We start from the raw sequence: 22,426 nt of genomic DNA on the forward strand, positions 1-22,426 counted from the left end.
TGCTGCTTGTCTGAATCCCAACAAGAATAGACCCAAAAGGAAGGTGGGTTGGTTTTGGTTTACGAATCAAGGAGATACAGCCAATCATGGTGGATAAGTGGCTGCAGCAGCATCAGGTGGCACTCCCATTGCACATGCACGCAGCAGGAATGAAGCAGGAAATGGCCTGGGATGTGTGGCTGGGCTTTAAGACCTCAAGGCCCACCCCTAACAACCCACTTCTTCCAAGGAGGCCCTGCCCATCACGAGCTCCATGACCTTCTCAGACAGCGCCACCACTGGGGGCCAAGTGCAGGAGTAGGGGGCCCTGCACATTCAAATATTTATTTTTATTTTTATTATTTTAATTATGTATAGGTGTGTGCATATGTGTGTGTGTCTACATGTGAGTATGTGCGCTTGAGTGCAGGTGCCAGCAGAGGCCAAATCCCCTTGGGGCTGGAGTTGACAGATAGTTATGAGCCGTCTGATGTGGGTGCTGGGAACCAAACTTGGGTCCCGTGGAAGAGCAGCAAGTTCTCTAAACTGCTGAGCAAACCCTCCAGCCCACAACTCATATTCAAAACACAACAGAGATCTCACAAGCAAGAGCCTCCGGCGGAGGACTCAGAACGGCCATTCACGTAAAACTGACCTCCCAGGGACCAGGGACCACTACCTCGATTCCTGCAGGATGCTCAAGGCCATGTCACATGTCAAGGTGACCCCTTCTAGAGAACTATGGCTTTGGCTCCAGAACCCCACAAGGACCTTGGCCATTTTTTCAGAAATCACAATGCAAGCTGGGACACTTTCATCGGACCTCCCTCCCTTCTTCTCTGGGGTCAGTTTTGTTTTGCAGTCTCCCAGCTCCCTCTGGCGCCCCCTCTCCAGATGTTTTGGACAAAGACAGTAACAACAACAACAACAACAACAACAACAACCATCACCACCACCATCATCATCATCATCATCATCATCTCACTCATTTTTCTTGTCTTGGAGACTCTGTGCTTTTAGGAAGAAATGGACTTTATATGAAATTCTCTCTTAACGAATACTATGAAAAAAAAAAAGTTCCTTCTTGGTACTCACCACCCCCGCCATTAACCACAAGTTTCTAGTCTAAATTATGCATACTCTAAAAGTTATAAAATCGCACTGAGCTCAGGCTGCAGTGCCGGCCGCCCGTTCTACCGTGCCATCTGTCTCCAGCTCCCCACTTCAGAGTCCTACATCCCTTCTGGTGTTTATTTTCACATTTCTTGATAATATGCACTCGCTAATGAGCCTTTCCCTTGCTACTCACCACCCAGGCCCCCTTCTTGGATAGCAAAAGAAATGGCCTCTGCTGGGTCTTGCTTCCTGGGGAGGAGACCCCATGCCCCCCCCTCCAATTTGGGAAAGGGTGTGTTGAGTGCTCCATCACATTAGGTGTCATTATTTAAAATAATATTCAATTTTAAAATTCAGGTTTATTTATTTTATGTGTATGACTGTTTTGACTGAGTGCATGTGTGTGTACCGTGAGCTTCCCCTGTAATTCCAGGGGTCAAATTCCAGGGGTCGAATGAGATTGCCTGATCTCCTGAAACTGGAGTTGTGAGCTGCCGTGTGGGTTCTGGGAAGAAAACCTTGGTCCTCTGGTCCCCTGCAAGAGCAGCCGGTGCTTTACACTGCTGAGTTATCTCTTCAGCCTACAGCCTTTATTTATTTATTTATTTATTTATGCACAGGTGTATGTGCGCACGTGCATGTGCAAGTGGAAGTTAGAGGACAATTTTCAGGCGTAGGTGGGTCCCGGGGTACTGAATTGACATCAGGTACCCTTACACACTGAGCTATGTTGCCAGTCCTATCTTTTTTTAAAGACAGTGTCTCATGCTTTCCAGGCTGGCATCGAACTCTCTAACTTTGAACTCCTGATCCTCCTGCCATATGCTGAGATATCAGGCATGTATCTAGTTTATGTGATGCTGGGGATCGAACCCAGGGCTTCCTGTGTGCTAGGCAAGAGCTGTGCCCACTGAGGCACATCCCCAGCCTTCGATGCCTTACTGAGCAAGGCTGCATAGAAGCTTGGGGCGGGCACCTTTGAACACACTGTGAGGGTCTCTGCTTCCCTTTCTTCCATGTATGGATTAAGGTGGTGCTGACAAGCGCTCAAAGTCACAAAGGAAGGTGGTAAGAGTTATAGCAATGTCTGTGGTAGCCAGAGTCTACTGAGTTTCAAGAGGGGCCACTCTGCATTTGCGGAGAGATGGGATGAGCCAATATGGCGGCCATATGCAAATGAGGACATGCTTCCACCCCCTCCTTCCCCCATTCTCCGCCCCTCCCCTGCTCAAGACTGCCACCTGCTGCTAACAGTTGGAAGAGCAGTTTCATTGCTTCTCAAAGCCCAGGCCCTGCAGGGCTCTGAAGACCCACCTTGCTGAGGACCAGCAGCCGCTGCTTCTCTTTCTCACTGGTGGCCAGGGAGGCGAACTGCTGCAGCTGCAGGGGCGTTGGCGGCGTGGTGATGTCCAGGTAGTACTTGAAGGCCTGGAAAATGGTGCAGGGTGGGAGGCGAGGTTCATCCTTCCAATTACTGATGATACCTGGGGAAGCACAGTGGGGATGATCTGGTCACTTGGTCCTCACCACCGTCATCTCTCCAAGCGTGGAAAAGGAAGCACAGAGAGGTTAAGGAATCTGCCTAAGACCACACAGCTTTCAAGTGTGATGGCAGGCATCCTGACCTCACACCTTGTTCTAACTTGGCTGTACCCCTGCTGCTTCATGTCTAAGGCTTCTGCATTCAGTGCACACGACAGAGGAATGAAGGCAATGAAGAGAGAAAGCACGCCCATCTGTACTGAACTGCACAGACACTTTTTCTTTTCATTATCCCTAAACATTATGGTGTAGCGACTATACAGCATTTACATTACAGGGGGTAAGGTAAGAGAGGGGTTGAAAGTAAAAGGAAGATGTGCATAGGTGGTCTGTAAATATGATGATGTGCATAAGTGTTGTGTAAACACAATGCCTTTTCTATAAGGAACTTGGGCATGTATAGATTCCGGGATCATCTAGGGGTCCAGGAACCCTTCCTCCACAGAGGAAAGTCTATTCTGCCTCTGTGTCCCTTCCAAACACGAGCCCCTGCCCCATCATCAACTCAAGACATGATGGTAATTCTGGTCTAGCACAGAAAACTATGTGGGGTTGGATTCACTAAGAGGGGCGTGTCTCCTCACAGTGGCTCCTTGCAGGAGCATTTGCAGGAAGGCCCTTACAGATGGATGGCATGCCATTTTTACGTTCTAGTTTGCTCCCCTATACAGGTGACAGTCATGGCGTCACAGGCTGTCAGGCACAGCGACCACCAGCTCCTTGTCCTGGAGCCCGCCCATATCTATGAGGGGAAGGTGAAGCTCGGAGACTCATTGGCTTTGACTGGGCGGGGGTGGGGGGTGGGGGCGGGGAAGGGAAAGAGGAAAAGGAGGAAGAAAGGAAGGGAAGGAGGGAGGGAGATAGAAAAAGAACAGAAGCAAGGAGGGAAAGTAGGGAGGGAGGAAGAGAAGGGAGGAAGCGGAAAGAAAGAAGGAAGTGAAGGAGGAAAAGAGGCTATTGCTGACACGTCCATTGGCTGGAGTGAGGTGGGAAGCCCTCACGGACGGATGAGGCTGGCCATGCCCTGTCAGCTGCTCTGCTCAGCTGGGGTTGAGGCTCTCCCAGCCCTTCTACCAGATGCAGCTAGGAGTCTTACCCAGAGCCGTGTTCCTCTCCTCCAGCATCTCCACCTTCACCATGTGGTTGGCAGGCGGAGCATCCTCCAGTCGCTCAATGAGGGCGTTCACGAGGCCGTCGTGGTTGCCCGGGAAGACGCCCAGGTGATCCCCTGGCTGGTACTGCAGCTCCTGATTCCCGTTAGTGTGGAGACGCACGAAGATGGTTGATCGGCTGCAGGGAACAAGAGGGATCATGGGACAGAGACCACCACCCTGTCCTTACGTTGTCCTCTGGCCTGTCTCTGTTGGCTGCAGAGCCCCTCTTTCCGTGCTCCCAGGCTCTGGTCTGGTGAGGTGCGTGTCCAACACTCACCCCATAGCTTTTGTCAAGCTTGCCAGTTGGTTCTCCATCACAGAGCCAACAGCCAGGTCCTGGGGCCAGGGGCATCACACGTGTGATGACTCACCTCTAGCTCAGCGCTCTTCTTGGATCCAGCCTCTGAGCTCTCACGGTCTCTCTGGTGTTCAGTTTTCCATGCTGGTCCCTTCTCACCCCCCAAGCTCTGAGCCCTGCCATTTTGTCTGTCCCCCATATATTTCCTGCTTCTGCCTTACTTTCCACCACTACAGTATAATATGAACACTGCGACACAGGACATTTGTCCACCTTGGCTGTGTCTTTACCTCCCACGCCAGTGGCTGACACAGAGTATGTCCTGAGACCTTGCTGATTGAAAGGATTTCAGGCTGCCAAGGTTAACTAGCTGCTAGCTATGTCCTTATTATCCGTCAGGGGTCTCTCAGGAACCAGCAGCTCACTGGAGCCACAGGTAGGATGTCTCCGATTTATGAAATTCTAGTTCTTACAGAATTCTAAGAATGCTCTCTTATTTTTTTTTTAATGTGTGTGTGCACACGCACTTGTGCATGCGTGTGTGTGCACGTGGATGGTGGTAGCAACAGCATGTGCTTGCCACGGACATGTGTGGAGGTCAGAGGACAGCTTGAGGGATTTGGTTCTCTCCTCCTGCTCTTCCAGTCTCAGGGACTGAACTCAGGTTGTCAGGCTTGGCAGCAAGGGCCTTTACCCCCCCGCCCCAGGCCTCTCGCTGGTCCTCTACTCTTTTTTGCAAGCAGGTTCCATATTGTAGTAGAAGAAAGGGCCGGCCAGAGGCTCGGGGTCTCCCGTGTGTAGACGCATCAGTGTGTGAGAGCGAAGGGCTTTGGGAAGAAGAAATCTGTGCACCTGCTCACACCTTCTGCACGGGTTTGTGTGTTTCAAGTTCAGGAGGACCGCATTAACCAGCTGCTTCAAGAACAAATTCTTGGGGCTGGAGAGGTGGCTCAGTGGTTAAGAGCTCTGGCTGCTCTTGTAGAGGACCCAGGTTCAATTCCCAGCACCCACATGGCGGCTCACAATCACCTGTAACTCCTGTTTCAAGGGAATAGGATTCCCTCTTCTGGGTGCTGCATCCACAGCACACAGATACACACACTCAGGCAAAACATCTACACACATAGAATAAAATGGAACTTTAAAAAACCCAAAAGAGGGCTGGAGAGATGGTTCAGTGGTTGAGAGCACCACCTGCTCTTCCAGAGGTCCTGAGTTCAATTCCCAGCAACCACATGGTGGCTTACAACCATTTATAATGTGATCTGATGCCCTTTTCTGGCCTATAGGTGTACCTGTAGGCAGAGCACTGTACACATAATAATGAATAAATAAATCTTTTTTAAACATTTTAAAAACCCCAAAAGCATGGTTAAGAGCACTGGTTGCTCTTGCAAAGGACCTAGGTTTGGTTCCCAATACCAACATGGTGGGTCACGACCATCTCTTTCTCAGTTAAGGGGATCTGATGCCCAGTTCTGGCCTCTTCCAGTTCCGGGCATGTGAGTGATGCACAGACATACATGCAGGTTAAACACTCATATGCCAGCCAAAGCTACAGACAGAAGCCCTGTCTCAAAAAGCCAAAAAGCCAAAACCAAAACAACAACAACAACAACAACAACAACACAACCCATATGCATGAATATATCATTTATTGTTTTTTAAAAAAATGAATTTTGGGCCAGGCATAATGGTGCACACTTTGATTCCAGCACTCAGGAGACAAAGGCAGGTGAATCTCCATGAGCTGGAGTCCAGACTGGTCTACAGAGTGAGTTGTAGGACAGTCAGGGCAACATAGTGACACCCTGTCTTGAAGAAAAAAAAATTGAATTTTTGCTGGTTCTGGTGGCAGAAATCTTTACCTCTATAGCTACTGAGGAGGCTGAGGCAGGACCTTGGCAAGTTCAAGGTATGTTGCTCCTGAGTTCAAGACCAGGCTGGGCAGGCAAAGCAAAGTGAAAAGAGGGCTGGGGCCGCAGCCCCTGACTGTTACGTCTCAGGGAGTCCATATATCCAGGGCTCAATCTGCCCCAGAGGAACTTGTGAAGTGATTCCCATCTGCCCAGAGGAGTAGTTTCTTGTTACTTCTGACAGAAGGAACTTATGGACTACCTGAGATCTAACCCTGCCCAGGATGTGGGAGGGTCTAGGTTCGATCCCCGGCACCACCAACAATGAAAACATCACACTAGCAATTACATAAGATACTCAAAGTATGATTATTTTAGTCTATTAAAAAGCCTTAGGGCTGGAGCTTCAGAGATGGCTCAGCGGTTAAGAGCAATGGCTGCTCTTCCAAAGGACCCGGGTTCAAGTCTTAGCACCAACATGGTGGCTCTCTGTAACTCTAGTGCCAGGGGCTACTCCACCCTCTTCTGGCCTCTGGGCACTACATATACATGGCATACAGACATACATGCAGGCAAAACACCCAGACATAAAAATAAAAAGTCTTAGTGTGGGGACTGCAGCTCAGTGGTAAAATGTTTGCCTAGCCAATGAGAGGCTCTGGATTCAATCCCCAGTGATGACTGATGATGATGATGATGATGATGATGATGATGATGATGATGATGGAGGGGGAAAATAGAGAGAAAGCAAGGGGCCTGGGGAGATGGCTCAGTGGCTAAAATGCTTTGCAAATAAGAGTATAAGCTTCACTTCTCCCAAGCCCACTAAGTACAAGGTGGGTGTGGTAGTCTGCTGGCAATTTTAACCTCAGGCAGTGGGGACATGGGGTACCTGGAGCTAATTGGCTAGTAAGAGTTTCAGGGGCTTATGGGTTTGAATGAGAGGGCTTGCCTCAAAGAATAAGGTGGAAAGATTCCCAGTATTAACCTGGGGCTCTCATGTGCATGTAGGCATGGATGCATGCATACATGAGCCTCATACATGTGAACAGGTGTATATATGAAAAGAAGAAAAAAGAATAAAATTGTCTTGGGGCAAATATACTGCATTGTACATCATCATACCTATGAACCTAGGTAGTTGATGGTGTCTTGTGGGTTAGTCTGCACCCAGGCCAGTCTATTGTTGGGTGAGCCTGCATACAGAAGAGCCTGCGCCTGGGTGAGCCTGCACCTGGCTGAGTCTGCACCTGGATGAGCCTGCACCTGGCTGAGCCTGCACCTGGCTGAGCCTGTGCCTGGGTGAGCCTGCACCTGGCTGAGTCTGCACCTGGCTGAGTCTGCACCTGGGTGAGCCTGCACCTGGCTGAGCCTGCACCTGGCTGAGCCTGCACCTGGCTGAGTCTGTTCCTGGGTGAATCTGCACTCTGAGCTGCGGGCTGCTATCTCTCCAGACCTTGCTCTTTCTTTGTTGCCAACTGGTCTCAGTGGAGGGAGAAGCTGGCGTTCCCCACATGTAAATCACACTTGAATAGACCAAGAGTACTTGCTATTTAGGGATGTTTTTGGCACAACCAAGAGCCCCTTTGTGCTACGAATAGCCACCGTTATTAAAAATAGCTAAACTGGCACATATCTCTGTGTGTATGTGGGGTGGGGAGAAATGTGAAGTCATTACTTGATGCCCGTTTGCAGTACGGTGGGCAACTTGGGAGGCTTAACTGTGTGTTTCTAGGATTTGGAACGCTCCTCTCTTCTCCCAAGAGGTTCTTGTCTTCTCTAGGATACCGAGCTTGTCAGTTATAGCATCTCCTATGATTGGTTTTTCTCTCTAGCTCACGTCAGCTTTCGGTTCCTGAGAGCAAAGACATCACCATCATGGTTTCCACTGGTGACAGGAAGAGTTTAGCAGAAGCCACCAGCCAGCAGGGGGCGCTGTGAGGCCTCTAATTCAGGAGCCCGCTGCTCTAGCGCAGTTAAGGCTGGGAAAGGCTTTCAGATCAATTCCCACTTTCTTTTTGGCATCAGGACTTGTTCCCAAGAGGAAGACCAAGACCCCGAACCCGCTGAGCTGGCTGACGCTCAATTGCTTCCCACAAAGCCTATGTTCCTGCTCATGATTGGGCTGTATAGGAGGGGACAGGGTATGGCCAGCAGGTGCGCAGAGGTGGGTCCAGATTCTGTGCCTTCGGGGGATTTCGTACAAGACGACTTTGCAAGTGACTACCTGGGCATGGCTGGGTGCCTGGGGCACCTGGGTGGACACTCTTCAGTGTTCCGCTGTAAAACTGAGTCTCACTGGCCAGCCCGAGCTTCAGCTACTGCAGTCACCCTCAAATCGGCTGCATTTTTCTATGTTCGTTAAGCTTTGGGGGTAGGGATAGGGATTCCTCCCCGCCGCCCCCCCCTTTCCTTTTCTTCCTTTCTCCCTCCTCCTGCCGCTTACAGAGGATCCTCACATTGTAGCCCAGGCTGGCCTGGAGCTCATTATGTAGCCCAGAAGGGTGTTGAACGTTCACCTCAGCCTCCCAAGTGCTAAGATTATAGGTGTGAGCCACAACCCATATGGTCCACTGAGAACGAGAGGAGGGAAATTTGGGAAGCAGTAGCCATCCAGGCCTTGTGTTTCTCTCTCTTCACAGTCTGCCTGCACATACAGAAGTGTCATTTCCATGTTCACACACACACACACACACACACACACACACACACGCACGCACGCACGCATGCACGCACGCACGCACGCAGACAGACATGCACACATATGGTAGTGGTTCAGATAGCTTCACAGGTGAGACTACAATGGCCCTAACACCACACATCAAACGGAAAAAAAAAAAATCTAAATAGCTAGTAGGGTGACGAGGGCTATGAGCTAGCTGCCCTCAGCAGGGCCCAGACATCAGTACATGCTCATGTAGCTTTAGGTACTGGGGAGAGAGTGACGGGTGAGGAGGGGAGCAGGGTGCCTTATTCTCACTTAGAAGTCACTTAAAGAGCTTAGACGGGTGAGAGGAGTGGACACGTGGCAGCAATGGGAAGGGTGGCCCAAGGGGCGCATGGGGCAAAGGCGACCTCTCTGTGCTCTGATATTAGAACAGGACAAGGAGTGAACAGACAAAGAGCCCTGGTCAGGGTGATCAAGGAGAGAGAGAGGGGGAGAAAAAGAAGGGGAAGGGGGAGGGGAGGGGAGAGGGAGGGGAAGGAGGGGAGGGGGAAGAGGGAGGGAGAGGAGAGGAGGGGGAAGGAGGGGGAGAGGGAGAGTTTGAGAAAGAGAGAGAGAGAGAGAGAGAGAGAGAGAGAGAGAGAGAGAGAGAGAGAGAGAGAGAGCGCAAAAGTCTAGTGCTGAAAGGGGGACAGATAGCATGTTAGGGAAGGGAAATGTTGTTTTTCTCTTCATCTTTCCTTTATTTTACGTTGGCAATGTTTTTCTACATTGCCCAGGCTACCTTCAAACTCACTATATAGCCCAGGCTAGCTCTGAATTATATATGCTAGGCCAATCAGGCACTCCACAATCCTCTTGCCTCAGACTCCTAAGTGCTAAATTTAAAAGGTATGAGCCACCAGGCCTGACCATGACTGAGGAGTTTGAGCGGGGTGAAGGGTGCGTCCCAGGGACCCTCCTCATGACCTAGGCAAAAAGATGTCAGTGGAAACCACTGCAGGCTGCAGAGCTGAGAGCTCATCTGCTCCAACCAACACTGTAAAAAGCTCCCTTGGGTGGCCTTAGCTAAGAAAACACAGGGTTCTCAGGCTGGGGACATACTCTGTCATAAAGTGTGTTTGCCGCACGAGCAGAGGGCCTGAGTTCAGATTCTCACCCGACAGTTAGAAGCTGGCTGAGGTAGTGTGGTGTATAACCCCACAGCTGGATGGGAGGGGCCTGGCACTCATGGTCAGCACTCTACCTGAACTGATGATGTCCAGGTTCAGTGAGCGCCTATCTGAGAAACCAAGGTTGTGAGCGATGGAGGGGGATTCTGTTTGTCACCTCAGGTCTCTATACATACGCACACACATACACACACACACACACACACACACACACACACACACACACACGTACAAACATGTGCACCCTGTACAGGCATAAAGATTTCTCTATTGGGACCCTCTCTGTCCACTGAAAATTCCTTTTGTGCCCTTAAGCCCACTCTTCCCTTTCTAGGCGTCCCCTCTTTTTCCTTCTCTGAAGGCCACTGTCCTTAGCAATTAATCTGTCCTTCCTTCTCTCTCCTCCCTCTCACTCCTGAAGCTTTCTGTTTCTACCTTGCCCACCTGCACCCCATCACAGACCGTTTTTCCTAATTATTGTGCCTCCTGTATCACACACACACACACACACACACACACACACACACACACACACTTGTTTCCAGGCAGGATGCTGAGTGGGGTCCCTCTGCACGGGTCACCCTCCAAAGGCCATTTGCTTCTTCCTGGGCACTTTGCTTGTAATTAAGGATCACCTGTGAGAATGATTTGTGACATCTTGTTTATGGTTTCTCAGGACAGAGCCACCACTTTGGCCTTGGCCTGGGCAAGTGGGAGAATTATGCTTCCCTACTCAACTACACTTAAAAAAAATAAACCTAAACTCAGGCGGGGCGTGGTGGCGCACGCCTTTAATCCCAGCACTCGGGAGGCAGAGGCAGGCGGATCGCTGTGAGTTGGAGGCCAGCCTGGTCTACAAAGCGAGTCTAGGACAGCCAAGGCTACACAGAGAAACCCTGTCTCGAAAAACCAAAACCAAAACCAAACCAAAACAAAACAAAAAACTAAACTCGATAAAGCATTATCTTTAAAAAACATATTTAGTTATTTTTACTTTATGTGTATGTGTGCGGGTGTTTGTGCGCATGTACATTTGTGTGCCTCATGCTTGCCTTGGCCCACAGAGGCCAGAAGAGGGCACCAGATCCCCTGAAACTGGAGAGTTAGGCAGTTGGGAGCCACCATGTGGGCACTCGACACTGAACCCAATTCCTTTAGAAGATCATCCAGTGCTCTAACCACTGAGCTATCGCTCCAGTGCCCAAAGTGGCATTGTCTTAACTTGACAAACTCTTAGGCAAAAGTTGGTCCTTTCCCTGTTAATTCACAACTGTTGTAACTCAATGCTGGTCCCTCATCCTGCTTGGAATCTTCCTGCATTAGTCAGCCTCAAAGCTCTGCTAGAGACAAGTCCCTCTTGGTGGTGGACAAGGGCACATTCCAGGGCCACTTGCCCATTTCCTTGTGTCCTGAGAACCACGGTCCAGGGAAGGCTCACCACACAATGGCTTTTCAGCACGCATGATTCCTTGGCATGCTTAGAACTTCTCTCTTGTAACTGCTCATCCCTGACAGGTGTCCCTATGCACGTAGTGCTGCATTTTACTAATTGCTCAAAGATATTAAGCACCTAATATACTCCGATAGCATCTGAGAGTCTTTGAGAGAGAGAGTTCAAGAGGCTCGGGGCTCTGTTACATTGACCTCTTTAGTCAAAGGCTTGGGAGGGCACGCAGGAAGCGTGCATGCCAAATTTGCAGCCCACATGAGGAAGCTCAGAGGGACAAGGCGTGTGAATGGATCCTGCACTGTGCCAGCAGCTTCAGGAGACTCATTTTCAACGGTCACAGCAGCCTGGCCAATGTGATGGAGGCCATCTGTGGAGTCATGTGGTGTGGCGGCCAGACAACCAGGTCGATGTGACCTTGAAAAGGTCACTTACACTTTCTCACAGCCGCTTCTCAGATCTAACGTGCGAGCAAGTGTGGCCTTCACTTCCTGGGCCGGTATTAAGTGGGATGTAGTGTCCAGAGAGCTCTGCGTGGTGCCTGGAAGACAGAGTGTCTTTGGTGTGAGTGTGCAAGCTTGCCGATGGTATTTCCCTACTGTAGTGGAGGAGAAAGGTACTCGGAGAGTCCAAGCGACTTTTCAAGAAAAACACTTTGTATTTTTTCTGTATGCATGTTCACTGCCCAGAACCGGAGTTATAGATGGCTGTGAGCAGTCATGTAGGTGCTGGGAACCGAACCGTGGTCCTCTGCGAGAGTAGCCAGTGCTTTTAACCACAGAGCCATCTCTACCCAGCTCTCTGCTCTTTACCTGGTTTATGTGTAAAAGAGCTGGGGTCAGCGCCTAGGGCTGCAAAAAAAGTATAAAAGACTTAAACAATCTACCTGGGCTGTAACTGAAAAGAGTGAAAAAAAAAATTCCCAGGAGTGATCAGTGCAAAGACTTGAGAAATTACTTACACTTGCAGAGGAGGGGCAGGTAGTTTGGGGGTGATCATTTTGAAAAGAGAAATGCCTAGGCTCCGTGAGGACACAGGCTTAAATGCGAGTGGATTGGCCGTGAGGACAGCGTCCAGCTGACAGGTGATGTTAGTGTGTCCTTTTGGGGCTGGTGATGGCAGGACCTGGTCCAGCACAGTTGTTGGTCACGTCATGCAACTTCCGCTCCTGGCGATAGGGTCTAGAGTGATATTTCCAGTGGACAGTAAGAGCCCTGTGATTAAATCCCAAAGCTCAGGAAGCCAGGTCTTAAGGAGAACAGCTTAGAAGCACTGGGGACCGAAAGGGCAATGGTCAGTGTCCTCGGCCATCCAAATCTCTCATAAGGAAGAAGTGAATTTGTTTTGGGGACGGGGGGTAGGGTCGCTGAATGGGCTAAGTGGGTTTTATGTCAAGTGCTAACACTAAAACTGCAGTTCACTGGTCCAGAAATTATCTAGTGTGTGTAAGATCCTAGGTTCAAGACCCAGCATTGCATAAAGCAAAAACCCCCAACTCCCCAAGTGCTAAGACCAACACGCTTTATATCCGATACCAAGGTGTTTGGCCACGGTATAAATTAAGATATTTGGCTAAGTTGGGTAGTAAGGTGATTTCTAGGGCTGGGGAGATGACCCAGTGGGTAAAAGAATTTACCACACAAGCCTGGAGACTTGAGCTCAGGTCTCCACAACCCACAGGAAAGGCTGAATGGCTGGATGCACAGGGCTGGGGAGAGGGCCCAGCGGCTAAGAGCACCGGCGGCCATTGCAGAGAATCTAGGTGTAGTTGCCAGCACCGACGGGGAAGTGCACAATCTCCTGTAACTCCAGCTTGTGGGGATCTGACACTCTCCTCTGACCTTGGCAAGTATTATACTAAGCAACCGCACATACAGAGAATCCCTCCCCCTCAAATAAATAAAACAAACAGCGACAACAAAGGACAAACGCCGAGCAGGTGTGCCTACAAGCACAGCACCCCATAGGAAGAGACAGGAGGGTCTACAAAAGCTCCAAGGCTCAGATCTTTTGGCTTCTGCAGCAGTGACAAGACCCTCCGCTCCCATCTCAAATAAGATAGAAGGTGAAGACATCTTGAGGTTGCCCTCTGATCCCCTGGGCACGCTGTGGCACACGGGCACCCCTCACAGATAATTTATTACAGTTAGAGTCTCAAAGCAAAGAGTAAGGTGTTTTGGGTGTGCCTATTGTCCCTCCATAGTATGAGAGTAATTTTTTTTTTTCATCTCTCTAGAGCAGTGATTCCTAACGCCGTGGCTCTTCAATGCAGTTCCTCACATCCTATTTTGATGTTACTTCGTAACCGTAATTTTGCCATGGTAAGAAATCATAATGCAAACATCTGTGTTTTCCGATGGGCTTAGGTGACCCCTGTGAAAGGGTCATGCAACCCCCAGTGGGGTGAACCGCTGCTCTAGACAAAACTTGCCCACAGTAAGAAAATGCTTGCATAAAGCATTCTGATGGAGGCGCTGCCCACAGAGAACATTCAGCTATTTCCCAAGGGGACTCCCTGCTAATAAGATCATCCTGTACCCCCATTTTCTTTGTTTGCTTTGTGCATACCACATCTTCCCCTTGTCCCTGTCTCTGGTTGAGGACGATGGGCAAGGGAAGGCAGGGATCCTAGGACCTGGTGTCTCTGGAGTCTGCATTCCCCTTCCTGGCCCTGGGTAGCAGCTGGGAGCAGAGGGGACTGCGGCTGTGCAAGCCCAGATGTTCCTACCTGGACTTAGGACTCTGCAGGTTCTGGCGGCTGAGGAGCCGAGCGGCTGAGACTCGCTTTTTGTGGACATTGGAAAGACCTGTGGGGAGAGAAATAATGGTTATTATGAACGGGGGTTAAACAGTGGTCCACAAAACCTCTCCAGCTTTGGGTACAGGTATGCGCATATGTGTATGTGAGTAACGGTGTGTGTGCAGGTGCATGTGTGTGAGCGTGTATAGGCCGAGGACAACCTGGACTGTCAGTGTTTTGGTGTTATACAAAGCTTATATTTTGATATAGCTTGGAGCTGACCATCTAGGTTAGGCTGGCAGGGCTAGTGAGCCCCAAGATTCTTCTGCTACTTCTTCCCCCAGTGCTACAAGCACATGACAGACACCATGCCTGGCACTTTCATGGGTTTGGGAGAATTGAACTCAGGTCCTGGTGTCGGCAAAGCCTATGTTTTTTTTTACCAACTGAGCCATCTCCCCAGATCCCTCTACAGAGCTTCCTCTTGAGTAGAAGGGATGAAAGAGGGGAGGCAGACATCTGTGGGGCTGGGTGAGGTGGCTGCACACCCCGAGCCAGATGCCAAGGTGAATGGAACGGAAGTGAGGACGGAGAGAGGCTCCCGGTTGCACAGTCCCTGACATGTGAGGACAGAGGCGTGGCCTGTGTGTGATGCAGCCGCTGCCCACACACACCCTCGAGGGCAGCTGTCCAGCCCCACCCTCCCCAGGGTTATGAAGGGCCATCGTGAGGACAGGGTCAGGTACCTTGCGTCAGCTCCGGAGCTTCGGCCACATACGTTAGGCGGAACTTGTTCCTCTTCCAGCTGCGGTCGTTGCTGATGAGGGAGTTGTTTGCCTTCTCGATGTTGACGTCATCCCCCACGCAGAACACATCACAGGCTGCCTGCAGCCCACAGAGAGGTTTCGGTGACCTCAGTTAGCCTAGACGGCTCCTCCCCAAGAGCTCCAAGTCGTAGCATAGAGGACGTCTCTCTCCCTCCCTCTTTCTCTCTTCTCTCCCCCTTTTTCTCCCTCCCTCTCTCCATCCATCGAACCACACACCGGTCCCTCCTTCCTCCATCTATCCACCAACCTGTTTACCCATCTGTTGACCTGCCCTTTCTTCTTCCTGTCTGTCCATCTACCTACCAACCCTTTCCTCTATCCATCCAACTAACCAGCCATCCAACCGTCCCTCCATCCTTCTACCCACCTGTCTACCTTTCTACTCGCCCACAGATCTGTCCATCTCTACCTGATATTACACCCACCTACAACTCTTTCACAGTGACTTGAGGTCCTCGTTTCTACTGAAGACTCATTTACGATAATGTTTATTAGTAAATCTGACATGCCCAGAGGCTCAACATTAAAAATGAAAGCAAACGCCGTAGAATCTCCTTTCATCTTCTTCAAAAGATTTAAAACAATTATACGAAGGCAGGACATACTGTCTGGATACCCAAGTTTTTGTTTCCTTTTTGGTCAAAGCTCCTTTATGAGCAAACATTAATAACTCTAAGAATGAATGCTCAGAGCCATTAGTCAGTGTTTTCTGAGATAGGTCCAGGAAGGTCTTGAATATTTGGGCTCAAGTGATTCCCCTGCCTCATCCCCACAAATAACTGAGACTGAGGCATAAACAACCATAGAACTAGTTTTCGGTGAAATAATACAGCTTTCAAACATTGGGTTTATTATTACCCAGCTGTAAGCTGATTTAAAAACAGTTGACATATTCATCGACAGAAAAATTGAAAAGCACAGCAACACACTGTGGAATATTATTTCACCATAAAGAGGGATAAAGTGCTGACACTTGCTACAATGTGGCCAAACCTTAAAACCTTTAGAAGAAGTAAGTGGCACCTGATATTAGATTTCATTCATATGAAATGAACAAGAAGGAATGTCTACAGCCATAGGAATGAGTGGCTGCCCAACTGGGGGTGTGACGGGAGTTCAGGAAGCTAACAGCTACAGGGCTTTTCAGGGACCTGGCCTCTGGCATGCTGAGTCAAGACTGTCAGGTGAGATGAGGAAACACAGTTACCTCAGATGTGAATGGACCTGCACCATCCTAGCTCTCGGTGTTTGAGCGGACATCCAGAAACAAGCATAGAGACATGGCTCCCCCTAGTAACTCACAGAGCCCTGGGCCTCAGTTTCCCCTTTTGTCTTATGCGCAAGTCTAATGAGAGAAGCTGCCCAGGGCCCTTCCTTCTGGGGCTGCCGATGAGGATGGATTCCAGGCCAGTGGACAGCGAGAGGAAAAGCCACAGAGCTGGCACTCAGGAACCCCCAGGATTCTGAGTGAAAAAATGTGTATGTGTGTTAAGGTTGTTCAGACTCACGGAAGCTGTGCCTCTGCTGTGTGCATTGGGGAAAGGCTGTCCCTTGCCTATCTTTCTCCTTCATTTTCTTCCTTTTTTTTTTTTTAAACCTTTCTTACACTTCTCGTTCCTCCTTCCCTTACTTCCCTTTCTCCTTCCCTCTTCTTTTCCTCCCTTCTTCCTTCCCCCTCTTTTCCTTCCCACCCCACCGTCCTTCCTTTCCCATGCCAGGCAAGCACCTACCCCTCATCCATTCCAGCCCTGAGCCGCAGCTCCTTTGACGAACACCTCAGCACTGTCAGGGGTACAGTGAGTCCCCTACCTTGAAGACCTTCTTGGCCCAGGTCCTGAAAGCTTCTTCCTGCCCGCAGAGCTCATCGCCCTCCCTCATCTTCAGGATCCGCTCCCCTCCCAGCTCCTCCAGGAGGGTATCCACTGCGTGCCCGAAGGCACAGAAGTGGGGGTACGCCCGAGAGCCCAGGCCGAATACCGAGAACCTGTCCAGGAGAAAAGAGAAGGTCTGTAATGGGGACTGTGGGGTGTGGGAGGTGGGGTGTCCGGTACCATGGGCTGATTAGTGTGACCTCGAAATTCACTTAATCGAGTTCTAAACCTTTATGGGATCGCATATTGAAGTAGCTTTAAGGAAGTGATCACGGTTAATACATGTCCTTTAAGTCAAATTTCTCTCCTCCTCTTTCACCCTCCTTCTCCAGCAAGAAGGTAGCCACTAACAAACTAGTAAGAGAAACCAGCTGGAACCCACCCTTGCTGAACTCCTAGCTTTCAGAACTGTGAAAGAACACATTTCCACGGAAAGATGACTTTAATCCCAAGAGCTCTTAAGATCTTTCCTCTTAGTCTCTAACAGTGACTGCTGTCTTCCAGAGAAAGTTCCAGTGGTTTCTGTGGAGGGTGGGTGGGGAGGGCAATGAGCAGGAAATATTGGCTGTTGCATGCATGCTCCTCTGTTACCTAGACTGCCAAGAGAAAAGAACCTCAGTGGGATGCTTCCGTTTGGCACAAATCAATTTGTCTCAAGAAGGCTAGCGGTGAGAATTCCAATGTGGTGGCTATTGGTGATCTGGACTAGCAAAGTGATCAGAATGACATGTGAACATATTGCATGTTCATGTAGAGGTGGTATTTCCTACATGGGGGTTGATAGAGCTTTGGTCATGCACACTGTACATGCCTGTGGCACCCTTCCAAATGTCTGTGAAATTAATGTTTCACAAGCTCTCCCTACCAAGAGAACGCTGATGCTTTAGCCAATAGGTATAGTGAGAATTTTGGAATTTTGGTTTCTTTAAGAAGACAGAAATATTATAAGAATATGTTTTCTTGTTTTAATCCCAGCTGTGGGGATATGAGGCTGCTTCACAGCAGGTGACTGTGACTTGCCTCATGCTCTAGCAGAGGTGTGTTTTGTTTTTTTTTTCCAGATGCAGGTAGCTTCTGTGATTGTGTGACATTTGAAGTTCTGGGGACTTTTCAGAGGGATGTAAATGGTAGGCCCCTGAGGGAGTGTGGTGGGCTGCCGATTGGTTGTTGGTTGTGGTTTGTTAAGTAGTCATGCACAAAGAAGAAACAAGAAGAAGAAGAAGAAGAAGAAGAAGAAGAAGAAGAAGAAGAAGAGGAGGAGGAGGAGGAGGAGGAGGAGGAAGAGGAGGAAGAGGAGGAGGAGGAGGAGGAGGAAGAAGAAAAAGAAATAATAATAATAAAAATAATAAATTCTGATGGCAAATATAAAACTTTCCTCCAAGGAGCTTGATGCTCCTAATCAGCAATAAGTAGTAGATAATGTCACCCCTTCCCTCTCAATCCTTTTTTCTCTCCTATCTAGTGTTAGGGGCTTGAAAGGGAGGAAGAAAAGTGGTGGAGAAGGGTGGAAGAAAGAAGAACCTACAAAGTAGCTAATACCATCTACAAGTATGAGGTGATACTTTTATCCATGCTGAGGTGAGGACTGAAATATTGGTATTGGTGTATGTGTGTGTGTGTGTGTGTGTGTGTGTGTGTGTGTGTGTGTGTTGGGGGGATGTACCTTAGTCACAGGATTTTTGTTTGTTTGAGTCAAGGTTTCATGTAGCCCAGGCTGGCCTTGAACTCCGACTTGCCTTCTCATGTCTCCTGAGAACTGGGATTACAGGGGTATAGTCCCACATCCGTTTAGCTTGCCGTCTCATAGATGTTATACAGCCCCTTTCAGGAGGATGGTCCTGGTTGGTGTTCTAAGCCAACAGGACTACAGTGACGGACTTGGAAATAGGACAAGAGCCCCCCTTTGTGCCTTTAGGGAAGGAACTCTGCTAATGACAGTTGCCCCCAGAGAAGCCAGGGAGGGGAACCCTGTCACCCACTGTCCCTGAACAGCTTGATGCTGAAGGGGGTGAGATGATGATAGAGATGGACGAGGAAGGAAGAAGAGGAAGGAGAGATAGGGGCGGGGAGAGAAAGGAGGATACGGAGAGGAGACTCTACATCACTACAACATGAACTGGGATGAGGTCTCACGAGGGGGGGGGCGAGTCATCTTCACAGGCCACTATGCCTTCCTCAGACCACACCTATGTTACAGTCTGCCCTCTCATTCTTTCACACACTCTTTTCCCAGGGGCGTCTGAGCCTTCCCCAAGGGCAGCATGCACACGAGGCAGGGTCTTGCTGGATCCCAGTTCCACCCCTACACGCAGATGTAATGACCAGTGTGGACAGATATGAGGGATGATAGAAAAGGGTTCTTCTACCTCATGTCATCCATCTTAGCCTTAGCCCAGTACAGCTACACCTACGTCCAACATCCCTGCTATGTGGGTGTAGGGTGTCTGCCACGTCTGGCTACGCTCAACACTGTTAATTACTCCTTGTGCTCTTTAATTTGCTTTCAAACACCATTTTTACGTGTCTGTATGTGCATGCACACTTGTGTGCAGACGTGCATGCCTGTGCACAGGCAGAGGCCAGAAAAGGTCATTGCATCATCAGGGTGGGGCCCTTATGAGTGAAATCAGTGCCTGTGGAAGTGGTTGAAGGAGACAGATGAGGACACGGCTACAAGGAGCTATGTATGAATTAGGAGTGCGCTCTCACGGGATGCTGACCTTGGGCTCTGTGGCCCCTAGAACCTGGAGCAATAAACATCTGTCAGCCTTTCACAACAACATCTCTGACAGACCCAGACACTCAACCCTCATGCTCACCCGGTGATGGATCGAGTGGCTGACTCATGGCAAGCACTTCTGGACGGACTGAGGGGCCCACACCACAGTCACTGGGAGACTCATGTTTCCATGACAATCGCTACTTTTGAGCCCAAAGTTCCTATTTTAAACCTTGAAACCAACAGTTGACTAAGTTCTCATCTGCAGAACAGCAGAGATATGCAAGATTTCAGGAGTTGAGGGTGCCTTGTGGTTCCTTAGACAAGAGAAAACAAATGCCTGCATATTTTTAAACTGATAAAATTAACTGTCGCCATGATAATTAGGTACAGTTATTTTTGGCGTGTGTACAGGTATGTGTGTGCATGCATATGGAGGACAGAGGTCAACTTTAGCTGACAGGATCCTCCTGTCTCTCCTCATCAGTGCTGGCATCACCGTACCATGCCCTGATTTCACATAGGAGTTTAGGGATGGGACTAAGGTTCTCAAGCTTGTGTGACAAGAACTTTACAGACTGAGCCATTCTCCATGCTCTTGAGTACAATCCTTTAAATCCAAGTCTACCAATGGGAAGAAGGGAGGTGTTTTTTTTTTTGGTGGGGGGGAGTTGGTTGGGGATAGAATTTTGCTTAACTGGGATCCGAAGGTAATGCTAAAGACCTAAGGGCTGTCCCACATTATGAGTGAGACCTGATGCAGACTGCAGGCTTTGGCTGATAAAAGTGTGGCCATGACCTTCGGTGTTGGGATGCTGGTGTTCGGGGAGGCTCTGCACAGGGATGTAGGGAAGGGTTCTATTCCATTTTGATGCCAGTCTACAGCTGTTTTAAAGGGACAGTGTTGGGCTGGGAAGGCAGCTCAGTCAGTGGGCTAGAATTCAGATTCCTAGAACCCATGCAAGTCTGGTAGCATGTGCCCACAATCTCAGCGTTCCTGTAGCTAGCTCTCGGAGGCAGAGGCAGGAAGCTTGAGCAGCCAGCCAGCTTGGAGTATGCAGATGTGAGAAGAGACGCTGTTTCAAATGAGGTGGGAAGGGTGGTCCAACACGTGAGGCTGCCCTCTGACCTCTACACATGCACTGCGGTGTGCGCGCCTGCGCGCAACACATACACCACACATATCACATACACTACAGAATGGAAGAGTGTAAAAATGTAGACATAATTTTTCAGTTTAGGAGTGCTATGCCCTGTGCTTTCTATGAGCCTGGCTCTGAGCAGTCACTGGGAAGGGTCATGTGGCCAGGGAGGAAGAAGCTCATCACTAGGTCTGGATGGTGGACCAACAGGGCAGTCATCTTATCTTCACCATTATCCAGGACATCCAGGCGTGACATTCCCATTTTTTTTCCCCTTCCAAATAACACACACATCGAATCCTCTAATGCTTGCCTCTGTGACAACACCTTCCCCAAATCATTTCAGTGTAACGTGACTCTGCTTAGACAAACATGGGGTTGGGGAGGAGTTTTCAAATCTGGCTTCTGGAAAGGCTTAGAAGAAAAAGAGGCAGCGGCAACGGTAGAATCTCTTCAGGTTACACGCTTGGGCATCACGCTGGTAGGTCGCAAAAACACCTCCAGGTGATTTTTGTTGTGTTTGAGACTGAGTCTCCTAACATAGCCCAGGCTGGCCTTGAACTTGCCATCCTCCTGCCTCAGCCTCTCAAGTGCTAGGACTACAAGTGTGCGCAGCCATGCGTGGATCACCCTCAGCTGACTCCAATGTGCACGTAGGGTTGAGAAACACTGGGTTATGATGGCAGGGTGTCTTCAGAGGCATCAACTCTGTGTAAAATGTGTCTACTTGGAAAAATGGCTCAGCCAGTGGCATCTGGAGACTGATCTCCTTTGGCATAGACAGTGGGCAAACCTGGGTGATGGGCTCTGGAGCAGGGGGTAGAGTTGAGGAAGAGATGTCAGTGGTTGTCAGGCACAAATGTGGAGAGACCAGGTGGTGTGTGTTGGAGAGGGAGGGGCCCCAGAGGAATGAAGGAACACTGTGGGGGAATTCTCCAGAACCAAGAGCCACCTTGCAGCTGAGCCCCGTCCTCTAAGAGCCTTCACCATCCTTTGGCCCACTTCACTCTTGCTCACCTCACATTGGCCAGGGGGCCAGTGCTTTCAAAGTTGTCTCTGAGGTCGGGTCCATCGCCCGATGACTTTCGGGAGTCAGAATAGGAGGAGACGCTGTTGAATCGGACCTTGTAGCTCCTGTGACAAAGGGACAAACAGCTGTGAGTTCTGCCTTGCTGCCCCCTCCCAAAGCCAGCTCCTGTGCTCTTCAATATATTGGTCCCAGTTCTAGAACCTTCTCTCCAGTGTTGATTATCATATTTATTATACCACACCTCTGTACTCTTTGAGAATTCACCAACTTACCCACAATTCACCACAACAGTAGCCATCTGCGTTGGTGTAAATAGGAATGGCCCCCATAGACCCATGTGTTTGAACGCTTAGCCCATAAGGAGTTGGTACCATTAGGAGGTGTGGCCTTGTTGGAGGAAGTGTGTCACTGTGGGGGGTGGGGTTTTGAGGTCTCCTATGCTCAAGCCATACCCAGTGTGGCACACAGTCTCCTGCTGCCTGTGGATCAAGATGTAGAACCCTCAGCTCCCTCTCCAGCACCATGTCTGCTTGCATGCTGCCATGTTTCCCTCCATGACGATAATGGACTAAACCTCTGAACTGTACGTAAGCTGGCCCTAGTTAAATGTTTTCCTTTATAAGAGTTGCCTTGGTCATGGTGTCTCTTCACAGTGATGAAACCCTCACTAAGACACCACCCTTTCAAACTCAGATGTTCCCAGGCTGTGTTTGTCTTGGGAAGATTGAGACCCACAGTGTTCGGAGTCTCGCAGGTAAGGAAAGAGGGAGGGAGGGATGCTGTGACTGTGAGACCAGGCCTCCTGTCCTCTCACGCTTTAACATGCAGAGTAAGGGGTAACCCTGGTAAAGCGATGGTGCTGGTTCAG

General features: G+C 49.7%; 1 protein-coding gene across 3 annotated transcripts in view; it reads right to left on the minus strand.

Moving 5' to 3' along the window:
- The window catches only part of NOS1 (nitric oxide synthase 1), a gene marked incomplete at its 3' end in the record, with an annotated part of 110,733 nt that overhangs the window by 12,364 nt on the left and 75,943 nt on the right, over positions 1-22,426 (minus strand). For all 3 annotated transcript variants that reach the window (XM_084764820.1, XM_084764821.1, XM_084764822.1), the window contains 6 exons: positions 21,546-21,662; positions 16,606-16,780; positions 14,716-14,854; positions 13,958-14,036; positions 3,734-3,927; positions 2,410-2,579 (listed from right to left, as the gene is read on the minus strand). In XM_084764820.1, the coding sequence (XP_084620946.1) occupies positions 2,410-2,579; positions 3,734-3,927; positions 13,958-14,036; positions 14,716-14,854; positions 16,606-16,780; positions 21,546-21,662 (874 nt within the window). The remainder of the gene's footprint in view (positions 1-2,409; positions 2,580-3,733; positions 3,928-13,957; positions 14,037-14,715; positions 14,855-16,605; positions 16,781-21,545; positions 21,663-22,426) is intronic.

The sequence above is a fragment of the Acomys minous genome, assembly GCF_964271855.1.
Source record: "Acomys minous genome assembly, chromosome: 16".
NCBI lineage: Eukaryota > Metazoa > Chordata > Mammalia > Rodentia > Muridae > Acomys > Acomys minous.